The 23,031-nt window shown below is 36.8% G+C and overlaps 1 protein-coding gene across 9 annotated transcripts in view; it reads right to left on the bottom strand.

Annotated features, from left to right (window-relative positions):
• The window catches only part of LOC109406269 (phosphatidylinositol-binding clathrin assembly protein LAP), a 48,075-nt gene that overhangs the window by 11,878 nt on the left and 13,166 nt on the right, over positions 1–23,031 (bottom strand). For 3 of the 9 annotated variants that reach the window (XM_019679348.3, XM_019679352.3, XM_019679354.3), the window contains exons 2-11: positions 22,826–22,968; positions 22,682–22,757; positions 22,509–22,529; positions 22,158–22,382; positions 21,886–22,079; positions 21,685–21,821; positions 19,247–19,415; positions 18,929–19,184; positions 15,317–15,433; positions 1,015–1,122 (exon numbers count right to left, since the gene is read on the bottom strand). In XM_019679348.3, the coding sequence (XP_019534893.1) occupies positions 1,015–1,122; positions 15,317–15,433; positions 18,929–19,184; positions 19,247–19,415; positions 21,685–21,821; positions 21,886–22,079; positions 22,158–22,382; positions 22,509–22,529; positions 22,682–22,757; positions 22,826–22,968 (1,446 nt within the window). The remainder of the gene's footprint in view (positions 1–1,014; positions 1,123–15,316; positions 15,434–18,928; positions 19,185–19,246; positions 19,416–21,684; positions 21,822–21,885; positions 22,080–22,157; positions 22,383–22,508; positions 22,530–22,681; positions 22,758–22,825; positions 22,969–23,031) is intronic. The other 6 variants (XM_019679353.3, XM_019679356.3, XM_019679350.3 and 3 more) reach the window with 5 other exon arrangements.

Raw genomic sequence — 23,031 nt, 5'->3', positions numbered from 1 at the left:
CGGAAAATGCACAAATCGATGAAAAGCCAAGTATGAATTGCGTGCGATGAACTGTTCACCAGCCATATTCGGTAAGAACGTGTCAGTTTTCCAGAATCAATAGAACAACTTTCGAATCCCGACTAATCACGATGAATAAGCTTAGTGAATTTTCAACTACAAGAAGAGAAAATTTATATGCAACAAATGATGAGAAACTATAAATCTGTGACCTTTGTTAATTAATTTAAAAAATATATAAAAATAAGTGCGAAATTCACCCCGAATTAATTAAGCAGCAATTTGGTAGTGATTTTCCGTATCACCTAGGGATTTAATTCAGTCAGTAAAACGAGTTGAAATCCCAACAAAAACGTTCAAGTATACTTTCAAACAAAATATTTTTCCAAACACCTCTATGTATCTCACAAAACAACTTATACATGAAAATTGTTCGATTAACCTGTTGCACGAAATGAAAACAGGAAATGATTTACCAAATCATAACTTAAAGCAAAGCACATAATAGATAAATTAAACAAAATACAACGCAAAACTTTTCAATGGGAGCACACAACAAATCAAAGATATTGGAAGAGTAGAATGAGCGCAAATTGAACAAACGGAGACAAAGGACAACGAGTTATGATGTGTTCAAGCTTTAAGGACCTCCAACTAATGGCTGGCTTGTCGACGATGATGAAGTAGACGAATACGATTGTTGCTGTGGTGCTGGGTGCTGTGAACCACCAACCGACGCCGCGACGCCGCCACCAAAGCCGACATTTGATGGCATATGATCTAGAGTCGCGTTTGCTTGCAGTTTAGAGGGTGAGCCCTCCAGAGCAAAGCGAATAGAATCATTCAGATCATCAAACGCGCTTTTCGGCGGCTGAGGTGATGGCGTTTCTTGCTTGGCTACACCGTGTGGAGGCGGGGGACGCATTGGTGGTCCAGGTCTATGTGCAGTAGTAGTAGTAGTTGTAGTGGTAGAAGTTACGGTACAACAACTAGATATTCCTCCATGAGTATCACCTGCGATTATTTGTTGCTGAGGTTGTACGTGAGTGGGATGCATTTGCGGTTGAGAATTGGCATCGAGCTCGTCGATCAAGAAGGGATTTGGTACTGAACTGTCCATTGCTGCTTGAAGGCGATAAAATGACTCGGAATTAGTGTTCGTCTGATCAACACTGCCTGTTGTATCCAGCATTACTCGTACAATTGTACACGAATATCCTGATGTTAAGCACGCTTGTTTTGTTTTAAATAATATGTGTTACGAAAACATTGTTTTGAAGTAGGTAATTACTATTTTTTTATTTTTTAGTTCTACATAGTGTCAACGGAAAACGATGAAAAAGCACTTTAGTTGTTAAATAAGTGCATTTTAACTCTGTAGAGCGTAAAGTTCCTCGATCGGCGAATATAACACTCGGTGGTGTGTAGTTAAACCATACAATAGGCTTCCATTAAAAAACTGAAAGCCAAGTGGTGGCACCGCGTTAAACGAGTCCTCAGTTAGGACTCCAGACCACAGTTACAGGGGATACTCAAAATAACTGGGACAGGTAAAATTATCACTTTTCAAAAAATGTTGAACTCGCTGTAACTTTTCGAATAGGGCATCAAATATTCTCAAACTTTGACTGTAAGTTCATCAACTAGTTGTGTATCAGTGGTCAAAATTTAGAAAAGATCGGGCCATTCTACACAAAATTAAGAAGATTCTAGAAAAAGGTATAATTATCCGATAGTCAATTTTGAGCTGTTATATCTCCGGATTCAATGAACCGAATGCAATGAAATTTTGATCATTTATGACTTATATAATGAACTTTGAAAAACAGTGGGCTTAATTTTAAATTATTAATAAGAAAAAAATATAGCGATTTCATTTATTCTATGTGTTTTTTAGTAAATTTATCTATTTTTCATATGCATCCCATTACTTTTTTCAATTTAATGCCAGCTATTTGGTTGCTTTCCTTTAAAACATAAATACATTCAAGTCAATTAGAGGGAATTTAAATGAACTATAATTATTATCTCAAATTTTGAAACAATGATGAAGTTTTGGATAAATTGGTGTTATATTAGAAAAATAATCTAATCGTAATAATTTTCTTTCGTTTACAAAATTATTTAGTTTAGCTAAAAGTTTTTAATAGCTCATTATATAAGTCATAAATGATTAAAATTTCATTGCATTCGGTTCATTGAATCCGGAGATATGACAGCTCAAAATTGGCTATCGAATAATAATACCTTTTTCTAGAATCTTTTTAACTTCGTGTAGAATAGCCCGATCTTTTCCAAATGCTGACCACTGATACACAACTAGTTGATGCACTTACAGTAAAAATTTGAGAATATTTGATGCCCTCTTCGAAAAGTTACAGCTAGTTGAACATACTTTGAAAAGTAAACATTTTGCCTGTCCCAGTTATTTTGAGTATCTTCTGTAGTTAGTAGTAGCAACATTTGTCCCATTGGGGATCAACATCAAAGAGAAGAACAGAATAGGACACCAGCTAGTTTTTTCTTGCCTGAAAAAACAAGATCAATAAAAGTCTCAAGCTGAATACATTACTTCGCAAGTCTCGAAATGGCAGATTCGATTTTCGGTTCCGTCAAGGTTCCTATTGAATAAGTACGAGTTTTAATCATAAAGAATGCTTAGTGATAGTAATTTGGTTCATCGACATTAACTCAAATTACTTTCCATTAAAATACAATGCTTATGCTTTTGATACGACAGGCAGTTGTATTAGATACAAGATTTTTAAATTGTCTGCTGTTTTACTCATAGTAGGCATTGAATGGTATAACAATCGATATTAATAAATAAAAGTAGATAATCGAAATAAAGAAACACAACGAAAGTAGTAATGTGTTGCAAACGTGATATTTTCTGGTACTGGTGTTTTAATGAGTTTCGAAATTGTGCTAATACTGCTAAATTTCACAGAGAAATAAAAATAGTTGGGCTTCGAACTAATAAACAAGCTTCAACAAACTGATCGCCTTTCTACATGTGTGTTAAAATTCAACACAAGCCTTACGTACTGCGTACTTGTAGAATGCATTTAAAAATTCTTTAGCCGATTTTAGTTTAGTGATACTCATTTATTCAAAATATATTTTTTGGGAAGCTTTTATTCGTTTACACCATATATTTGAAATGGAGTGAACGTAAGTAATCCTATCAGATTACTGATCTGATTACGATCTGATCAGGAGAAGGTGTATTCTGGGTGGCGGATGTCGTTACCCTCATACCGATCTGGCTTGCAAAATCTGCCGCTCGTAAAGAAGCGCGAAAATATATTCTAGACTGAGTTTAAATAAGGGCGAAAGTAACATGAGAGCGTTCTCTTCATCGACTCTCTCTTCTTCAAATTAAAGTGACAAGATGCAAATATGGTTGCACTTTTCAGTAATAAATCGCTAGTTTGCGATGCAATCTAGCGTCTAAGTGTAAAAAAGTTCGATTGAATTTGCATCTTGTCACTTTAATTTGCAGAAGAGAGCCATGCCCTTATACCGTGTATTTGTCAAAAAACTCAATTATTTTACTAAGAGCCGATTTCTTCACCTCGGCTTAACCCGTAAGCCAGGCTTACCCATATAGTTAAACCCGGAAAACGGCCCTAAGTGTATTATTATTTTTTTTTTATTATTATTTTTTTATTATTTTTTTAACTGAGTAACTAATACAATCATTAGCATATTAAACTTAAGATAGTTAGGAGTGATAAATTTGGCACACATTTACAAAAACAAACAATAAAAAAATATTGACAGTATTTGAGTGCAAAGTACCAATATACGGTATGAGGACATGGTTCCTTCTGTGTTTCAAATACCGTATTTCGGCTAAAACTGAAAATATTATTGATACTTTTTAATTTATGACTCAATTGTACAAATCTCTAGGCAACGTTTAACGCGCAGATTCTTTTAAGTATATGATAGATATACTGCCCCCACCCAGGCCCGGATTTAAGGGGGGGCAATGGGGGCAAGTGCCCCGGGCCCCCCGATTAGAGGCCCCCCCCAAAAATCCTGAAGCACAATATATTTCTTCAACAAAACCATATAAAATGCACTTTAACAGACGATTATATTTTATACATGTCCTAGAGTATGTATAATTGAGTTCTATTTCTATTTCTTAATCTGAATTTTCACTTCAGGTTTTATATTTTTTTGATAATTTGTATCAGATTTGTATCAAATACTGAAATGTACGTAAATTATACCTAAAAGCAAAAAATTATACTAATCTCAATAAATTTTCTAGCTTTGAAGCTGCTCAAATGCAACTACAAAACGGCATTACCGTATTCAATAATCAGGTTAAACTGTAATTTTGGTATACGCGAGTTTCTACAAAATCTCCTAGAAGTTTATGATGAATTTAGTAGAAAACTTTTTTAGAACTTTAAGTTACAACAAAAAGCGTCTCTAACAAACTGCTTAATATACATACATCTGCATCAGTTTGTTGAGGACAGATGTTACCATGGGAGAGGGAAGGTAATGATTTCTAAGGACTGTTCAATTCATAAAACGGACAACTTTACAAGGCTGTACAAAGAAGACGCGTAGTTCAAATTTAACCACCCTTGCTTCGTTGTTCAGTACATAATCATTCATTATAGTAATCATTTTTGAATCGAATAAAAATAGTATTATTTTATAAAAATCGGCCAGGTGTTATATGAGGTGAATTTTTCGATTGCTGAAAATTGAAAATATATATAAAATTACTGTTCACATATGGTATATCGTTTTTAATACCAGAAAAGTATGTGCCATGCTGCAGCACCATGATTAATAAATATTCTGGCAAAATTTAAACTCAATTGAAAAATTGAGTGTTGAGATATTAAAGTCTCAAGTAAGATTCGATTTTTTGTATAAAGTTCAATTGTAAAGCAAAAAGGGTATGAACACAATAAATAATCAATTTTTTATGCATCCAGTCGAAAGTTGGAACAATGTGTTTGTTAAGTATGTGGAAAGTTATGTCGTATTTTGAGAAATGAGTTTTTATTGATGTTTTACAAAAACCGCTTCAGTTACATAATAAAGAACATTTTTCTTAATGTTATATTTTTCCTACATTTGGGAATAGCTATAGAAACTGATAATGATTTTATTGAAAAATAAAAAAGATATCGTACAAGCAAGTTGTCCGTTTTATAAATTGAACAGTCAGATGTTCGGAAAATTTGGGGCAGTTTTGGAAACCTTGTTTTCAAAAACATCACGTGAACATTTGTTCACTCGAAGAATATTACAATCTGAACAGAACGCTTAGGTTAAAAATATTCTTAAATCTTGTAAATTCGGATGAAAGTTTAAAATATATAGTTGATTATGGAAGTTTAAAATAAGATAGTTTACGCTGTAAACCTAAATGCGGTACTTGGCATTTTAGCATAAATATTAAAAAAAATGTTCGTAACGTTTTTTTTCGATTATTCAAATAATCTGCCGAAATTTTAGAGATAAGGTTTGGAAAAGGTATACTTTTTAAATGCATCCTTTGAATGACCAAACAGTTGTGTGGCATATGTTTTCCTAAACCGTAAAAAAAACAAAAAAAAAATAATAATAATACACAACATTGAAAAGAAATCGATGTATGTTTAATATATTCAAATTCTTGTTTTTGGGGGCCCATATTATAGGGTTTGCCCCGGGCCCCCCGAAGCCAAAATCCGGCACTGCCCCCACCCTCACAACAGTCCCATATGAATAGGAAACCCAGCAAAGATGGGACCAGTCTTGTAAACATTCGACACTTTTCACTACCTTCATTTCGTTGCCGCAGTCGGGTGTCAGCTTGCTTTGTTACATTCATACGCTACCGTTACCTCTTACACAAAACACGAGCGGTAGGACGAAAATCAATTCGCGACTACGAAGTTGTCGAATGTGCGTGAAGGTTTACGTGAGAAAAAAACGAGAGGGAAATATTTTTTTGCTTTTTTTTTCACGCACATTCTGACAGTTCCTTACGAGGTTTTTCATTAGAGTGACAAAGAGTTGGAATCTCTTTTACCTTCGTAGTTGCGAATAAACATAAAGAATCAATGTCATCTGACACGATGACATTTGTCTAATTCAAGCTTTTCGCATGTATATTAGTCAATTCCAATTATGAATGTTAATATTAGTTTATTCTTGTTTGTTGAATTGAATACGACACACATATGGCCAACACAGCTCTCATTGTGGAAGAAGACACGAATAACAAAAGCCGAACCGTTTCCCGAAGGCGTAATCGTGTTCAAGTGCATTCGTTTAACATTTTTGTTCCGTACGGTAGTTTGATAGCTTGTGTTGCGAATGTCGGAGACAAAGGCAGCCGAATATCGACGAAAATGTGTCTGTGATCTCTAACAAGACTGGATGGGACTGTTATATATAGTGACAGTATTGGGGCATTAGGGTATTAGGGCACGGCACGGTATGGGTCACAATTATTAGTCAGTCAGTTCACCATGCTAATCAAATGGAAATGACCCATAAATGTGGATGATCCATGATTGTGCTATGTTTGTTATTGGTAAAATACCGAAAAAGTTTGAAAATTCGTGTGCCTTGAAGCTGTAGCAACATGCGGTAATGATGATATCCGCGAGGTGAAAAGACGTCTCGCAGCAGCCAATAATACTTTCTACGGGCCTTCGCAACCAGCTGAAGTTGAAGACAGAGACAACATTTGCGTTGTTCTAGCAATGATCCTTCTGGTTGCTCTATACGGCTACGGGATCTGGACATTGAAGGAAGTCGATCGGGAAAGCATTTTCTGTATTTGAACGCAAGATACCACGAACAATATTACGCAAGAATGGAGAAAAGGGCATCTGGCGTCGTCGTATGATTTACGAGGTAGGAAGAGAAAGATATTTGTTTCTTCTCTACGTAGTACGTACCGTCCTCATTGGGAAAAAGTCTACTTGTCAGCTTAGTGCCTATGGCCTAGGCACTATGAGCACTTCTCCATCGGATCGCTTTCCGGTCTTCGACAGTTTTTAAGGACATCCTAAACTATACTTTTACATAATCGGTTCAATATTTAGGACATTTTTTCCCACGTATGAGAAATATGCAAAGACTCTCTTTTTTGGCATGACCATGTCGAATACCCGCGGGTTTAATTTTTGTTGAATTCGGCGTAGATTCGGCGGGTTTAACGATTTGTTGCCAACCAAATATGCGAGTAAGTAAGATAACATCTCACATCTTATTTTTTTTTATTTTTTTTTTTTAATTCAAACATTTGTATTTTGAATGCTTTTCAAATGTTTATCCCATATGAACTAATACAAGACATGCAATAACTCTGCAATATACAAACTTCATTTTGTCCACGATTTTGTCACACTTGTGTCACACTTTCTTAGGATATGTTCCAATTGGCGAATTGAAATAAATTTTTGCTTAAATTTGTCAGTTCGACACTTGAACTTGACAGTACTCCTAAGCAAATAATTAAACTAATTTATTTGCTACTACATCTCTGACAAAAATTGTCACACAGACTGTTTAAAAAAAAAATTAATCCTATTCTTAAAAACTAGTTTACTTATATTAAAATCGAAAACGTCACACACTTGATTAAACAATCTACAACATTGAACTGTCAAGTTTAAGTGAAAATTAATGTTAATTCTCCAATTGGAACAGACCCTTAGAACCATCCCTCTCCCCCCGAAACGATTGACGTCATATTTGAATGACCCTTCAGCAGTGAATCAAAATTCAACCATCGCGCAACAATAATGACAATGTCGCAACCTGTATTTGTTGGGACAATCCATCCAATGCGACATAAGTTTGTCCCAACTTGAAAATAATAGGACAAACATCGTACACCACGAGTTTAGAGATGTTTAAGCCTTGCATTGCGATTTTCGAACGGTAATTTCGAGTCGGTAAACACTGCAACTCTGCTGAAGATTCATCATCAGTTTCGACTTTGGGTTAGTAATAATTGATTATTCACGAGAACAGAATGCCGAGATCGGCTGTGCGGATCTCGGTTAAAGTTCATTTGCTGAAATCTCGGCAAAACGCTTGACGCTTGATGTTTGATGATAGCGGCACCCATGGGTGCTGCTATGAATAAACTTTATTTTTTGCTGATATCTCAGTTAAAATGCGATTGCCGAGCGCTCGGCTGTGCGGATCTCGGCAAAAAAAAAATGAAAATTTGCCGAGCTCAACTGAGTGTGTAACTGATTATTCATGTCATAATCTATTAGGGTAAAAACACTAGACTTCACCCCCCTAAAATATTGCTCTAATCTTCGCCACTTCATACATAAAAAATGGAATTTGTATGGAAGGGGCGAAGAGTAGTGCTTTTACCCTACCAGTAGGGATAAAGAGTCGCACCTTCTTTGTTGCTTGTTTTGTGCCTCCTTTGTCTGACAATTCTCTTCACTGCCCTTCAGGCTACTGTGTCATGAGCACTCCGCAGTTACTAACAGAGAGCTTTCTGTGCCAATGAATATTTTTGGAGACACTTGGGACGAAGATAGTGCCCAAGGAAAGCCAGTCAATTTCCATTACGAATTATCATGGACCGTACCTGGATTTCTGAACAAAATTCTATAAATGATATCGCAAGGAACAGTCATCATTTAGATGAATTGATTCTCACTTGTTAACGGATCATCGACTTTTTGTGTTAAATTAAATGTATCTTGCAGAGCTATTTGGCACGCTAGTGACCGATCTATGTTGTGCATTGAAACTGTTCTATTTACAAACATTATCTAACGAAACTATACCATTCCATGCAAATAAATATAAATTTCAGTGCGACTATAAGAAAAAGTTTTGCGAAAATATAGATTAAAATATATGATAAATATTAGAACAAAAAATAAATATAAAATAGTCGAATGCGGAGACAAAGGCAGTACGCTGCAAAATACATGGTTTGTTTAAAGGCTCACATATTTTCCCGTCTTGACACAAGGTTAACTGGTGAAAGGTTCCTATATTTTAGTATTCTTCATAATAATAGGCTACGGTCGGTGATTTACTGGATTTTTATTAATGAGTTAAATTTCTGTATAGTGAGATGCTAAATTCCAGAAAACATAATATCTACGTTTTTTTGCATTACCACAAATCTAGTTCTCCACCGAACGTGCCGCATTGAGAATAAAAAAAAGGGACATTTGAACAATTTGAACAAGACGGCATACCACCATTTAAAACCCTGGATGCATTCGGTTATGCCGTGTTGAACTAAAGGGCGAACACGAAATTATTGCAACACCTTTAATTGTCTTTAAAATTTCATGTATTCATCGGATTAAAAACCAGAATTACAGGGCTGTCCCGGCAAACTTTGTCTTGCCATCTTGTGGTGGTTTGACAACTGTTGAACTCAAAATAGCACCGCACTCTAGATTGGTTTCATTTTCAATCGTGTTGATTTCCTTCCCAGCTCATGAAAAATCAGTACCTGGGGCAAGTGAGAATCCGGGGCAAGTAAGACCTACAGCTATTATTATATTTTTTTAAGGCTAACATCAGTTGACGATTGACTCTCGTTCGGTATAGACGTGTTTTGTTAGATCGGAAACAATAAATCAATCAATAGGCTGCTCCCAGCTGAAGTGCTTTGTGCGGTTAAAAGTTCGGAACAATAGGCAAAATGGAAGGACTAGTGAAGAACACGCTGATGTTCAAGTTTCCGGATGGTTTTGCTGGACCAAGTGTGGTGGAACAAGTTCACTATGGAAAGTGTGTACAAGATTTCCGAAGAGCGTTGCATATGCATCAAGTTCATGAGTGAACGAGCGATGAAGGACGCCCTGATGCAGAATCGAGAAGACCACGTGTTTGAGTACTCGAATGGAGAAAAAGTCGAAATTAAGATGTCTGTTGCTGGTGGATGTAGTAAGTACATCCGAATTTTCGATTTGCCCCCAGAAGTTCCCGATCAGGAAATTTCATCCGTCCTGTCGAAGTTCGGAGTTGTTCGCCGGATGGTTCGGGAAAGGTTTCCCGCTCAACTGGAACTGGACCTGACAACAGGAGTTCGAGGAGTCCACATCGAGATAAAAAAAAGAAATTCCAGCTACACTGTTCTTTCTCAATCGCCGAGGAAGAATTTATTACGAAGGAGTTAAGCACAAGTGTTTCTTGTGCAAAGAAGAAGGCCACCTGAAGGCGGAATGTCCCCGAAACGTTGCAAATCAGAAGGGTAGGACGGTTAAAGGTAACGGCAACGTGGAGGCGGCTGGACCTGCTGTTCCGGCGGAGCAAACCAGTTATGCTGCAATGCTGAAAAACAAGGCGCCGACTGCCGAGATAGGTAGTTCGATGACGGTACTTGTACCGGCGGCAAAAGCTGCTACAGCAACACGTGACAACGAAAATGAATCTTCAAGCGGGTTCGGTGCAACCGGTGGTGCGCGCAAGGATTGTGCGCATCCTCCGGCTAACGAAAGCTTCAACGATGAAGGGGGTTCCAACGCAGAGTCCGCGGCTGTTGTGGACGTTGAAATGGATGAAAATGGTCATGCGGTAAAAAGGCAGCACGACAGTTCCTCAACTGAGGACGAGGGATTCAGTCGGGTTACGAGAAGTCGGAAGGTAAAGAAAGATGACGATGCTCTGGAAATCATCGCATCATCGTCCGCTAAACCGAAGGACAGTGGTAAAAGCAGGTCCAAAAATTGAGGTTAGTTTGAGGTGGATGAGCTGGAAAACTATGATGACAATGGCTATGTTTAGGGGTTATGGTTTTGGAATTTACTGGGTATAATGCGATTTTGGTTATGTTTGATGACAATTGGCTCGATTTGAGGTTATCGATTGGAAATGTGATTTATACTGGGTTATGTACAAACAGATGATGATGATGGCTGTGTTTGAGGTTATGATTAGCGACTCAAGATAATTTTTCGATCATGTGCGATTACGACTTGAAATTACTTCTTGCTAGTGCAAACTGGAACTTTGTTGATGACCATGGCAACGTTTTGAGGTTATGATTTCGTTTTTTTTTTTTTTGAATACTACGTAAGCAATGAATTTTATTCGTAAAGTTGCATCCATCAATATTAATTCAATCAAGGTGAACGTTAAAATATCTCTATTGAAAGAGTTTGTGCTCAATAACGATTTCGACGTAGTGTTTCTACAGGAAGTTGCATTTGATGATTTTTCTTTTTTGCCATCTCATGAAGCCTTCGTAAATCGGAATGGAACTAGTTCTGGTACGGCCATTTTGGTACGTAAATCGGTCGAGACGCGGGATTGCTTAAAATGTCCTTCTGGAAGAATTATTTCTATTGTAGTAGACAACATCAATTTCGTTAATATTTACGGTCATGCAGGATCTCAGCACAGAGCTGAACGTGATGATTTGTTCGAAATTCAAACAGTTAAACATATGGGTAAAACTGCAGTCTCCAACACGATAATAGGAGGTGACTTTAATTGCATTCTAGAGGACGATGATACTCGTGGAAATTTCAAAAATATCAGTAGAGGCTTAAAAACCTTGACCAACCTTTTTGACCTCAAAGATGTTGAACTTAAACTTAAAGGACAGAATAAGCAGTTCACCTTTTTTAGAAATGACTCCGCTTCACGGATCGACCGCTTTTATGCATCGAAGCAAATTTTAACCAAAATTAGCAAATTTGATACCAGGGCAATACCGTTTTCGGATCATCACGCGATATTTTTTAACTATCAAATTGATGCCAATCAGCGAATTCCGGCTTTTGGAAGAGGCTACTGGAAGATCAAGGACTTTTTATTGCAGGATGATGAATTATCCCTGCAGTTTTCGGAAGAGTACGATAGTCTGCGCGCTAGGAGAAAATACGTTAATAATTTTGCAGAGTGGTGGTGTTTTGATGTTAAAAACAAAATTAAACAGTTCTATAATTCGAAGTTTTTTGAACATAATCAACGTAACCGTGCACAAAAAGAGGTTTGGTATAATAGGTTGAAAGAGTTAGAGAACCGGCAGATCAATAATGAAGATGTGAATGACGAGATGTTCCAAGTTAAATCCCTTATCGTGAACGCGGAAAATGAGCGTCTGCAATCAATTTGTTCAGGCTTTCAACCAAACACTATCCTGGAAGCAGAGAAAATGGGTATTTACCAGGTTTCGAAATTCGTTAAAAGGCATAGCAATCACAATCGTGTGCAACTGAAAACCAGCGATGGTCATTTAAGCGACCATAGTCAGACAAAAGAAATTATTTATGAGCATTATAAGAATCAATTTGACGATTGCGGTAACAGTAATAGTACACTTTCAATGTTAACTTCAATCAGGAGAGCCCTTAGTGAAAATTCCAAACAAGCATTAGTTACACCGATTACAGAAGATGAACTTCTAGGTACGATAAAAAATAGCACTATGAAAAAAGCTCCCGGGCCAGACGGCATTACTTATGAGTTTTACCATATTCATTACTCTATTGTAAAAGAAGATTTGCTCAAACTTTTCAACGGCATTTTTTCGGGCAATATTGTCCCAATCGAAAGTTTTTCTAGTGGAATTATCACACTAATTCCTAAAACAGGAAGTAAAAGCGATATCAATAACTATAGACCAATCAGTTTACTAAATGCTGATTATAAGCTTTTTTGTAAGATAATAGCCAATCGACTAAAAATTTGCCTCGAGGAGCTGATTGAAGAAGGACAAACAGCTGGAATCAAACATAAAAGATGCACCGATAATCTTGATGTCATTCGTACTCTCGTTGTGAAAGCACAACAGTCAAAAAGGTTTAAATTTGCTCTACTCAGCATCAACCTTGAAAAGGCATTTGACATGGTTTGTCATAAACGATTATGGGAAATCATGGAAAAATTTCAACTACCAGAACAATTGATTAATTGCATAAGACTGTTATACAGTAAAGCGACTTCTAGAATCCTCGTAAATGGTTTTTTAACACCTTCCTTTGGAATCAAGAGATCTGTGCGACAAGGATGTCCTTTGTCCATGTTACTTTTTTGCTTATATATTGAGCCGCTTATAAGACACTTGAATAATAGTATATCGGGTATTTTAATTTCTGGGCGTTTTGTTAAAGTTCTGGCTTTTGCTGACGATTTGACTCTTCTCATCAGATCCGACTGTGAATTTGATGCTGTTTTTCAGATAGTTGAAAATTTTTCAATATTTGCTGATATCAAGATAAATGTAAAAAAATCTGGATTTTTGAGATTCAACAATTGCAAGATAGGGCCTCAGCTCATTTCAGAGAAAAATGAATTGAAAATACTTGGTTTACTCATTAACTCCAATTACAAAGTAATGGTAGAGAGTAATTATAAGAAAATCATTGCAAGCATTAATATTGCCACACAGGCACAGATGTCGAGAAGACTTAATTTATTGGAGAGGGTCATTGTTTTAAATACATACATACTTTCTAAATTGTGGTATGTTTCACAAATTTTGCCGCCAAGTAATGTGCATATTGCACAAATTAGGAAGAATACAGGATATTTTTTGTGGGGATGTCATAGAATCTTCAAAATTGAACGAACTCAGTTGTACCTGCACAACCTCAAAGGAGGTCTAAATTTGCTTGATCCGGAAACCCAGTGTAAATCACTTTTCATAAGGAATTTACTTTTTAAAGGAAATGAAACTATCAATCACTATTTTATTGCTACAAGTAATTTGAAAAATTTGAGTCTTAATACTCAGAGATATATTTCAAGAGCAAAGGATATAAAAGAACTGTCTCACTTAGTAACAAACAAACAAATATACAGTTACCTGATTGATGAAATTAACATAAAAGTCAAAGTAGAGGAAAAGTATCCACAGATTCTATGGAGTGAAATTTGGGAAAATATAAATCAAAATTTTCTAACTTTGTCAACAAGATCTGCACTTTATGAGATATTCAATGATATAGTTCCAAATAATATAAAAATGTTCAACAATATAGCGAATGTAGACAATTTCAATTGCGATGTATGTGGTAAACCGGATAACAATTTGCACAGAATAATTAATTGTACAAAAACTTCAAAAATATGGTTGTGGGTATCGGGAATAATTAGGAATAGATTTAAAATTGAGATAAAATCTCCCCATCTACTGCTTTATAAGAGAGTAGGGAAGCAGAATAGAAAGTTTAAGGCAGCAATATGGTTAGTTTGCGAAGCTATTGCTTATAATGTAAATCATCATAGAAATCCAAGCTTGTTTCAATTTCAAAAAATAATAAGAGACACTAGATGGAACAGTAAAAAATTATTTAGTAATCATTTTGGAAATAATCTTAACATCTGTTGAAATAAATACAGATTTTTGTTAAGAATTAGGATTAAGATTAGCTTTAAAAACATCTTTGTATATTTTGTAATACTTTGTAATGTTTTTGTGAATGCTTTTTAAACAGTAAATAAACAGTAAAAATTGAAAAAAAAAAAAAAAAAAAAAAACATTCTTCATGGGAAACATAGGTATCACACCAACGGATAAAAAAGGGACATTTGAACAATTTGAACAAGACGGCATACCCACATTAGAAAACGGTTTGCGTCTGCGCTGATTTGACAGAAGCGATCGTTCGCTTTGCTGGTCGACCGTTAAATTAGGGGGGACTGTTTTGGATCGCTACTGTCACGTCGATTCGTCGGTGGTAAAACAGCCTATTACGATGAAAAATTGCCAAAATAAATTTCTACACTCATTTTCTCTTTAATCACTTCCACCTTTACCGCAACAAACCACACGGCTAAGAAATTTACAGGATATAAACAATATACTTCTAAGAGTAACTGGTGGTAACTGTACAAAATTTGATCAATTTCTGTCCACTGGAAAAAATACAGCAATTTGTAAGCGTTGCAATAATTTCGTGTTCGCCCTTTATGCTAAATTTTTAAAACTGTTGTGGAATACTTGCAAATATAAGACTGCAGTCAAACCAAGAAAGATGCACCAGATTTATGGCTAACATTGTATCATGATTAGGTCGTTTTAAAAACATATTAAATTTACATTTTTAATTTGCTCGTTTTTACATTTGCACAAGTGGCAAACTTGAAACGCAAGAGATGCAGGAAACAGAATTGTGAGAAACTAAATGTCAAAATCATTATTTGTTGTTTGGGATCAGTTGAACAGTGTAATTTTGCAGAGTACTTAAAATAATATAAAAGCAAAATTGAAATTATCCAAACAGCAGATATTAGTATAATTGAAACAAAGGAAGCTAAACAGGGTGTGATTAGAAAACAAATATTAAATGAAAATACTAAATTATGAGAAATTGTTTGTCAATAAAATGCTTACCAACTGGTTCAGTATTACCAAACACTGATGAGAAGTTGCTGTCAGATACGAAAGTGTTACCGGTGCTTACCGGAGCAGTTGTCGCCACTGCAGGACCACCTGCCGTTCCATTGAACCCTGGAAATGAGAATACGTACATGTTACACATGAAACTGATTTGCAGGATCATTATATTTGCATGTGGAACCGGTCGACAGGACTGACAATGTCGTTTCCGTCACCGCTGCGCGAATATGAAAAAATAATCATCTACGTCCGACAAAAAGCAGCGTTGACGATTATAGTTATTTATGCAACGAGTTGCAAATGAAGATTTCTACATTTATCCATCGAGTCGTACATTTATCCAACGAAGCTTGCAGAGTTGGATTAATATGACGAGTGCTGTAAAAATCTAGTTTTGCAACAAGTTGCATACAACATTTTTTACAATTTAGTATCAGCATGATCCAGTAATTCAATGGGAACACCCACGTTTTCTATCATGCTAGACACAAACTTTGAATCAAGCAAGCCGAGCTATAACCGTCACAGTTTTTCAAGCTCATACCGTGGAAGCACAGGTTGTTTTCTCCAAATCTATTTTTATTTGTAAATTTCAACGTAGGCTAATTCTTTACACGAATCCAAATCTAAACAAATGCATTATGGTTCATAATGCAACTCGAGTTCGAATAGTGAGGAAAAGTAAGCCGTTAAGAAACCAAAACGGCAAGTATAAAATTGAATTTAAAGTTCCGAGTTGCAAAAGTTTGTTTTTGTAATTACGTTCTGAAAAACTTCACTTTTCAGTTGGCTGAAGTGTCATGAAAAGGCCTACTTTTCTCTTCTGATGCAACTGTGCCGAAAAGTAGTACTTTTCGGCACTCTTAAAGGTGCCGAAAAGTAGCACTTTTCGGCACTTTTGCCAGCACACACTTTGCACTGAATTTCGTGTTATCCGTAGATTCAGCTGGTGATTCTACATCCACTCTCCAGCAGGAATATGAATCTAGACGACTTTTATTCTGATTCCGATGGCAGTACGGGTGAGAAAGAAGCTGGTGGAGGTACTTTAGCGACTTCTGCCTAAGCCAACAAACAACTGTTTGACAACGGGAGCTCGATCAAATGCTACACCATAGCCTACCTGATCGAATAAAAAAACTATACTGATGAGCAAGGATGCTCGCACGTGGTTTCTCCTGATACATGATTGTGTTGCGAGAATACTCAAGATTATACTAGATAGGTATTTTTTTTAATTACAAAAAATGTTGTATGCAACTCGTTGCAAAACACGATTTTTTCTGCACTCGTCGTATTTATCCAACTCGGCAAACCTCGTTGGATAAATGTACGACTCGTGCCGAAAAAATCATTATTTTGCAACTTGTTGCATAAATAACTATTATGAAATTCAGTATTATAATTTCTATTTTATACTCCATTGCACGGTGACGTCATCAAGAAATCGCTCTCTTTCTCTCCTACGGAAAATTAGAAAACAACAGGACCAACACCTGTCAAATTTGACAGGTATTGGTCCTGTTGTTTTCAAACTCTCTGAAAGAGCAAAAGAGATAGACTTTCGCCGTGAGGTAGTCTATACTACCCATTTCAGTATCATAATTACTAATTTTTCCGTACCGGTTCATTGTGCCACTGAAATGAGTTGCATAATGAAAATAGTTGCATAATGTTCATAATACAGTCCGGATTCGCTGGTTGGGTCACGACTGCGCCCCGATTAGCGAATCGTGTTCGTTCGTTGGGGCAACTGACAACTGATCAAAATGCTCTAGACACACGCAAGTAACGAGAAATACGTCACGGAACACTCACATACTTGCGTAAACGTTCTGTATACAGGAGCTGTGATGCGACGGCGGTCAGACGTCAAACTCGTTTTGACATCTATTTTGACATTGACAGTGCTTTTTAGTTGGGTTTTGCCCCAACCAGTGAACATTCAACCATCGAGACAGCCCATCTAACGAGCTCTCAACGAACGAATCGTCACTGTACAACTCATTTGAGTTGCATTTTGAACATTATGCAACTCAAACGAGTTGCATTATAAAAAAAATCATTGCATAAAATGTTGTATGGAACTCGTTGCAAAACTCGATTTTTTAGCACTCTTCGTATTTATCCAACTCGGCAAGCCTCGTCGACAAATGTACGACAACTTTTTGCAACTCGTTACATAAATATCTATTATCTTGCAGATGAAATGCATATTATTGCTAGAATATTTGGAACGTCGGAAAAGCTGTGCGATCGCTTGAAACGCGAAGTAACTTAGATCGAGCTGGTGAAGAATGCATTTGACACAAATAAATTATTGCAGGCGGAGCCGAGGGCGACAAGAATTGTCTGGGAAACAAAGGTACGATGGGCGGGAGGTGGGATTGGTTTCGCTTTTATGTTTTTGACATTTAGAATTTTAGGTTTGCTATATCGTGTGGAATTACGACAAACAGCTTTAGTTAATCTATAAGAAAAGCAAATTGCTTACCATTGCTCATCCACATATTCCCTGGGCTTGGATTATATCTTCCAGGAAGCTTCGATTTTGGGCATGTGGCCGATGTGCTTTGCAGTAATGATTGGAATAGCTGAATGTATAAGCAATGACAAACAGTTCTGTAAAAATCAGATCTTCAAGTCATCTGATCATGCTGCTGCCTAGTATATCGAACATTAAATGTCAAATTTTGTCGAAGTCATTTATGTGTCGGGAAAATATAATTCCAAGTTGGTGAGAATATTACAAACTGAGGGAGGGTATTAAGCCCAGTCAGACTCCTGAATGGGCAATGTGGGTTTGTGTGTGGGAATGACCCCCCGGGCGCGTCCCCGGGTTGCGGATAGTGGGAAAAGGGAGATTTTTCGCATTTGTACTGTAATCAGCCAATGTGATATTATCTTCTATGGTGTTCTAGTGCGAATGAATGATCTCATTCTATGGGAATTCGAACCTTGTAATGTATTGTTTATTAACTTCAATTTTCTAAGCTTGACAAGGTTTTGAAGACAAACATGAGATGAAAGAATTGCCTAATAGGAAGGTCACTTCAGCAAAGCTTTTACAAATGCTGTCCATGGGGTCATGTCTAGCATTTAATATGTATGGCAATGACAGATTCGTACCTAGTAGGGATACTACAAGACCACGTGAACAATTCGATTAAATGCTTAATTGGGAATAATATATTTTCCGGAACTGAAGGGACATTTTTCCGGGATGACTGGCGAGTCGGAGAGGGTAGGAATGTCCATTTGTTATAATTGACAAAATAAACAATCGGGCGCTTTTGATTTCTGTGACTTGCTTGGCATTTTGAGGGTTATTGTTTTTTTTTGGTTTTGGAAGGTATGCGATTCACTATTGAGCCCTAAAATTATTGTGCATCTGAATAGCATTGATATCGTCAAGTCTGTACCAATACCCTAATCCCACACCAAAATACCCTTTTCCTATCCCATGGCGTGTATGTGGTCAGCAAAGACTATTCAGCTATTACCCCTCCTTATCATTGGCTTTGGACTGACTTGCGCTCTCATTGACCCACCAAATGCTGCACAAGGTAAATGAAAATGAAAATGAAAGAAAAGCCAATTGCTTACCATTGCTCATCCACATATTATTAGCTGTCGTCGTTGCTGCTGGTGCCACTGCAGCTGGTTGCGGGCCTCCAAACATGTCTGCAAATGGATTGCCTAGTTGAAGTAAATCGTCAGAGGCCTTCGATGCATTAGCCGGTTGTGCATCGCTTCCACCGAAAAGATCAACAATATTGCCTTGCGTTGCTGGAGGAGACGACAGGAACGGATTGGTCATGGCCGTGGTGCCACCGCTGGCTGTCGGTGAAGATACTTTGGACTAAAATGGAACATCACTAGTTAGTAAGCCGTTTACAATGATAAACGCATCAACATTGATACTTTATATTGATTCATAGCAGCTTCCTCTTCCGCCAAAACTTGAGCTTTGAGACTCTCATCGATGCTACCATTGGTGGGGTTATCGAACTTGGTTGACGCGGCAGCGGTTCCAAAAGAAGAACTAGTAGAAGATAGGGCGGTCACTCCACTCTTTACGTTCTTTTGATTGCTATTGAGTTTCAGTGATAGTATGCAATGTTCAGAGAACAAATAGAAGAGAAAGAAAGGAGACAGAGGACACGGGTTTGTGCAGGTATCAGTGCGGATTGGTAAGAGGAAATGCAATACCGGAAAAAGGGACATTAATGTGTTGTTACCGTGTTTTTTGTTGCGTATGAATGTGTAAACATGGAGCGTTGTAGTAAATTGCGAGTGTTTCGAGGGAATAAATTGAAGGATAGCAATTAACAGAAGAACATCGACGCCCAAACAATAATAGAAAATAAAAATAAAACAGAATCGAAAAATAAATTAGTCTAGAAGCTGCAAATTATAATTACTACAATAAACTATTTCAGAACGTATTTTTTACTGTTAGAGACTAACCACAGACAAACAGACTTAATACTTCGAACAGCTTTCCATTCAAATTATAGTAACGGGCGATATGTCCCATTGCTAAAATGACTTAGATTGGCCAACCATGAACTAGGTGGTGGTAATGGGCCACGGCTGGGCAGTTGGTCAACTAACAAATTTTAAAATGGACCGTTCAATTAGTGTACGATGGGAATTATTAGAGTGTTACGGCTGTTTGTCTGTGGACCAACTGCCGTTGTGCTACTTTTCCCCGAATGTCGGTTCTCCGAATGTCGTTTCCCCGAACGCCGATTCCCCGAATGGTACTTTTGCCCGAATGACCCATTTCCCCGAATCACACCCTTCTTTATTTTATAGGCGATTCTTTCAAGTTTTATTGCTACTCAGACCTGCTGAAACCCTGCTGATTGAAGAATGGTAATATGACTCCTTCTTTCCATTGCTACTCGTTCTTTCTAGAACCACATTGATTCCAACGACCTGTCTAACTATGTTAGGTTATCTTTTTGAATAACCTAGTTCCTAGGACACGAACATTTTGTGGCAAGTGATAATTTCGAACAAGAAAGTAATATATAGTCTTTTCGGGGAAACGGATCATCCGGGGAACTGGCTTTCGGGGAAACGGGCCGTTCGGAGGACCGGCGTTCGGGGAAACGACATTCGGGGAACCGGCATTCGGGGAAAAGTAGCACAATCACCAACTGCAATGATTGGTTCCATTTTATCGTTTCAGTATACGATACTTGCAACAGGTACATGACATGATTTAAAAGAACAAAATTTAAAAAGGCCTAACCACAAAATTCCCACCAAAAATGTCAAGCTTACTCAAACAAAAAAATCTTAATACACCGAAATGTGATAAAAGGTCGAAAATTAAAAAACGCCAAAATGCGAAATTTGGTCAAAAGACTGAAAAGGTCGAACATCGAAATGACCAAAATTTCAAAAGACCAGAACCAGAGAAGATGAAAATACAACACTATGCTTCATACGACGTAGTGTACTAGTCGCTTAGTAAACCCCTAAAGTTCTAAACTACAGGTATCTCCAGAAATCTTTCAAGGGAACCACAGATTACAGTTGATTAACCACATAAGCTACCTACTGTAACGGCTGTAAAAATCAAGGACGGAACTCCAATGCAATTTGGACGATCCAGTATGCCTCAAAAATGTTTATGCAATTCAGTATCATAATATCAAATTTAGATTACTCGTTTCATATCATAATGACCTACTTTTTCGTTCTGATTAATTATGCAACTGAAATGAAATTAATTATGCAACCCATTTGAGTCGAACATTATGCAACTCCAATAGGTTGTATAATAAAAAAAAATAATAATTGCATGGAATTTTGTATTCCACTTGTTACAAGCCTCGATTAACTCTTCGTATTTATCTAACTCGGCAAGCTTCTTTGGAAAAATGTACAACTTGTGCTGAAAAAATAATCTTTTTGTCTAAAAATGTCTATAGTTTTTCATGGAAATTGAGCAAACATGGTTGATACAGCCAGTATATAACCTCACGGCCCAAAGAATTAAGAGGATTTTTTTTAACCTTTTAAGATATGGTTCTGGCCCAGCTCCCGGCTCGGTACCTGATTTTTAAGGAAAAATGTTCAATGTTATGTTTGAAAATAAATCGCTTTTTATAAAAACCATTCAAAATCAACATAGTCATTAAATTACTTTTTCTATACTTCATTATGCAAATGAAATAATGCACAATATGGTTTTGTCCACTCTTATCGTTACTTATGAAAACCTAAATGAACATAATACAATAACAAAACGAAAATGCCAAAAACAAAATGGAAAGTTCTCTTATACAAACAACTATAAAAGCACTATTTTCAAAGCATATCATAAAAAAACCGTAAGAACTCACTTTGCTGTCTGTGTTGGTGTGTTGGCGGCGGAGCCTTTCTTGCCTTCCATTGTTGCTAGATGTTGCTCTAAAGCTTCCAACAAGGAACTTGGTGCTTTGGTAAGATCTGGGAGATCGCCTTTGTCAATGCCAACATTCTTAAAATAAATAAAAGTTTCTTAATGATCATGATCATGCGTTTAGCAGATACTGCATACTTACTTCGGCCACTTTGAGAAACTCTCCAACCCGATCCATACGCGTCAAAAACTTTTTGTACAGATCTAGCGCATCTCGACATTGTTTTTTGTTCATATCGAAATATTTCTCCAGTAAATTAATAATACCATCATTGTAGCATGCAAATAATCGAATTAAATCTCTAAAAAGTAACATGAAACACATATTGATAACACCTGTAATAACAACAACAAAAAAACAGAGAAACAGTTATTCACAGTGAGAGGTATCTCTTATATAACGCTGATATGTACCATTTGTTAAATCGTTCGCTGTACAATCAAACTCAAGCAGTGAATCCAGCTGCGCCTGCAGCACTGGTAATGTTTTTAACAATTTATCAGCGTTCATAACTCGAAGGGAGCCCTCTTCTTTCCCTCTTTTCAGTTTACAGAAATCAAATGCAACAGTACGATAAGAAAGTGCCTTTTCGTTCAAGTATTTCGCATACCGCCGAATGAACGGGGACATGTCGTATCCTGAAAGCAATGTTTGACATCGTTAAATAACCGGTTGAAGGCAGTTTGTGTCGAACATTTTTTTGTTTTCAAATGACATACCAATAGCTATTAGTGATTATTAGTATGGTTACTTGTTCAACTTACCCATTCTTGCTCCGACGGCACCTTTGGAAAAGAGGAAATCATGGTATTTAAATTAGTATCAATGGTTAATGTGGAAAAAGCAAGCGGGTTAACGGCAAATCATAGTTAAAAGTTTTGAACAGAAACAAAAGCTTGCAAATAGTGCTCAGCTATAGAGTTATTGTATACCATACCTTGTACACCGCCTTTATCCAGAAAATTGTTCAATTGAAAGGAAGAATTGCTGGATGCTAAGTACTGAATAAATCTCTGCAAAACCAAGGTAGGAAAATTTTAACTAATTAAGTAAAAAGGGGCCTACTTTTCTTAAAACTCACCTCATTTCCATATGCCAGCATATGATGTGTTGTTATGAGAGCCTTGTATACAACAACCCAATTGGCGTTTTGTGATCTCTCGACGAGCAAATTTGCCAAATGCGGGATCGATACGTTTGGCTCATTTGTGCAGTGTACAAGATCTAGAAAAATAAAATATTGGTTGATCGTTTAGGATTCTAGAAAGTTCGGTATACATCGAGATA

This window comes from Aedes albopictus, chromosome 3 (assembly GCF_035046485.1).
Source record: "Aedes albopictus strain Foshan chromosome 3, AalbF5, whole genome shotgun sequence".
In the NCBI taxonomy this organism is placed as follows: Eukaryota; Metazoa; Arthropoda; class Insecta; order Diptera; family Culicidae; genus Aedes; species Aedes albopictus.
Note: the sequence above shows the minus strand (reverse complement) of the source record. Positions and strands in the feature narration are given on the sequence as shown.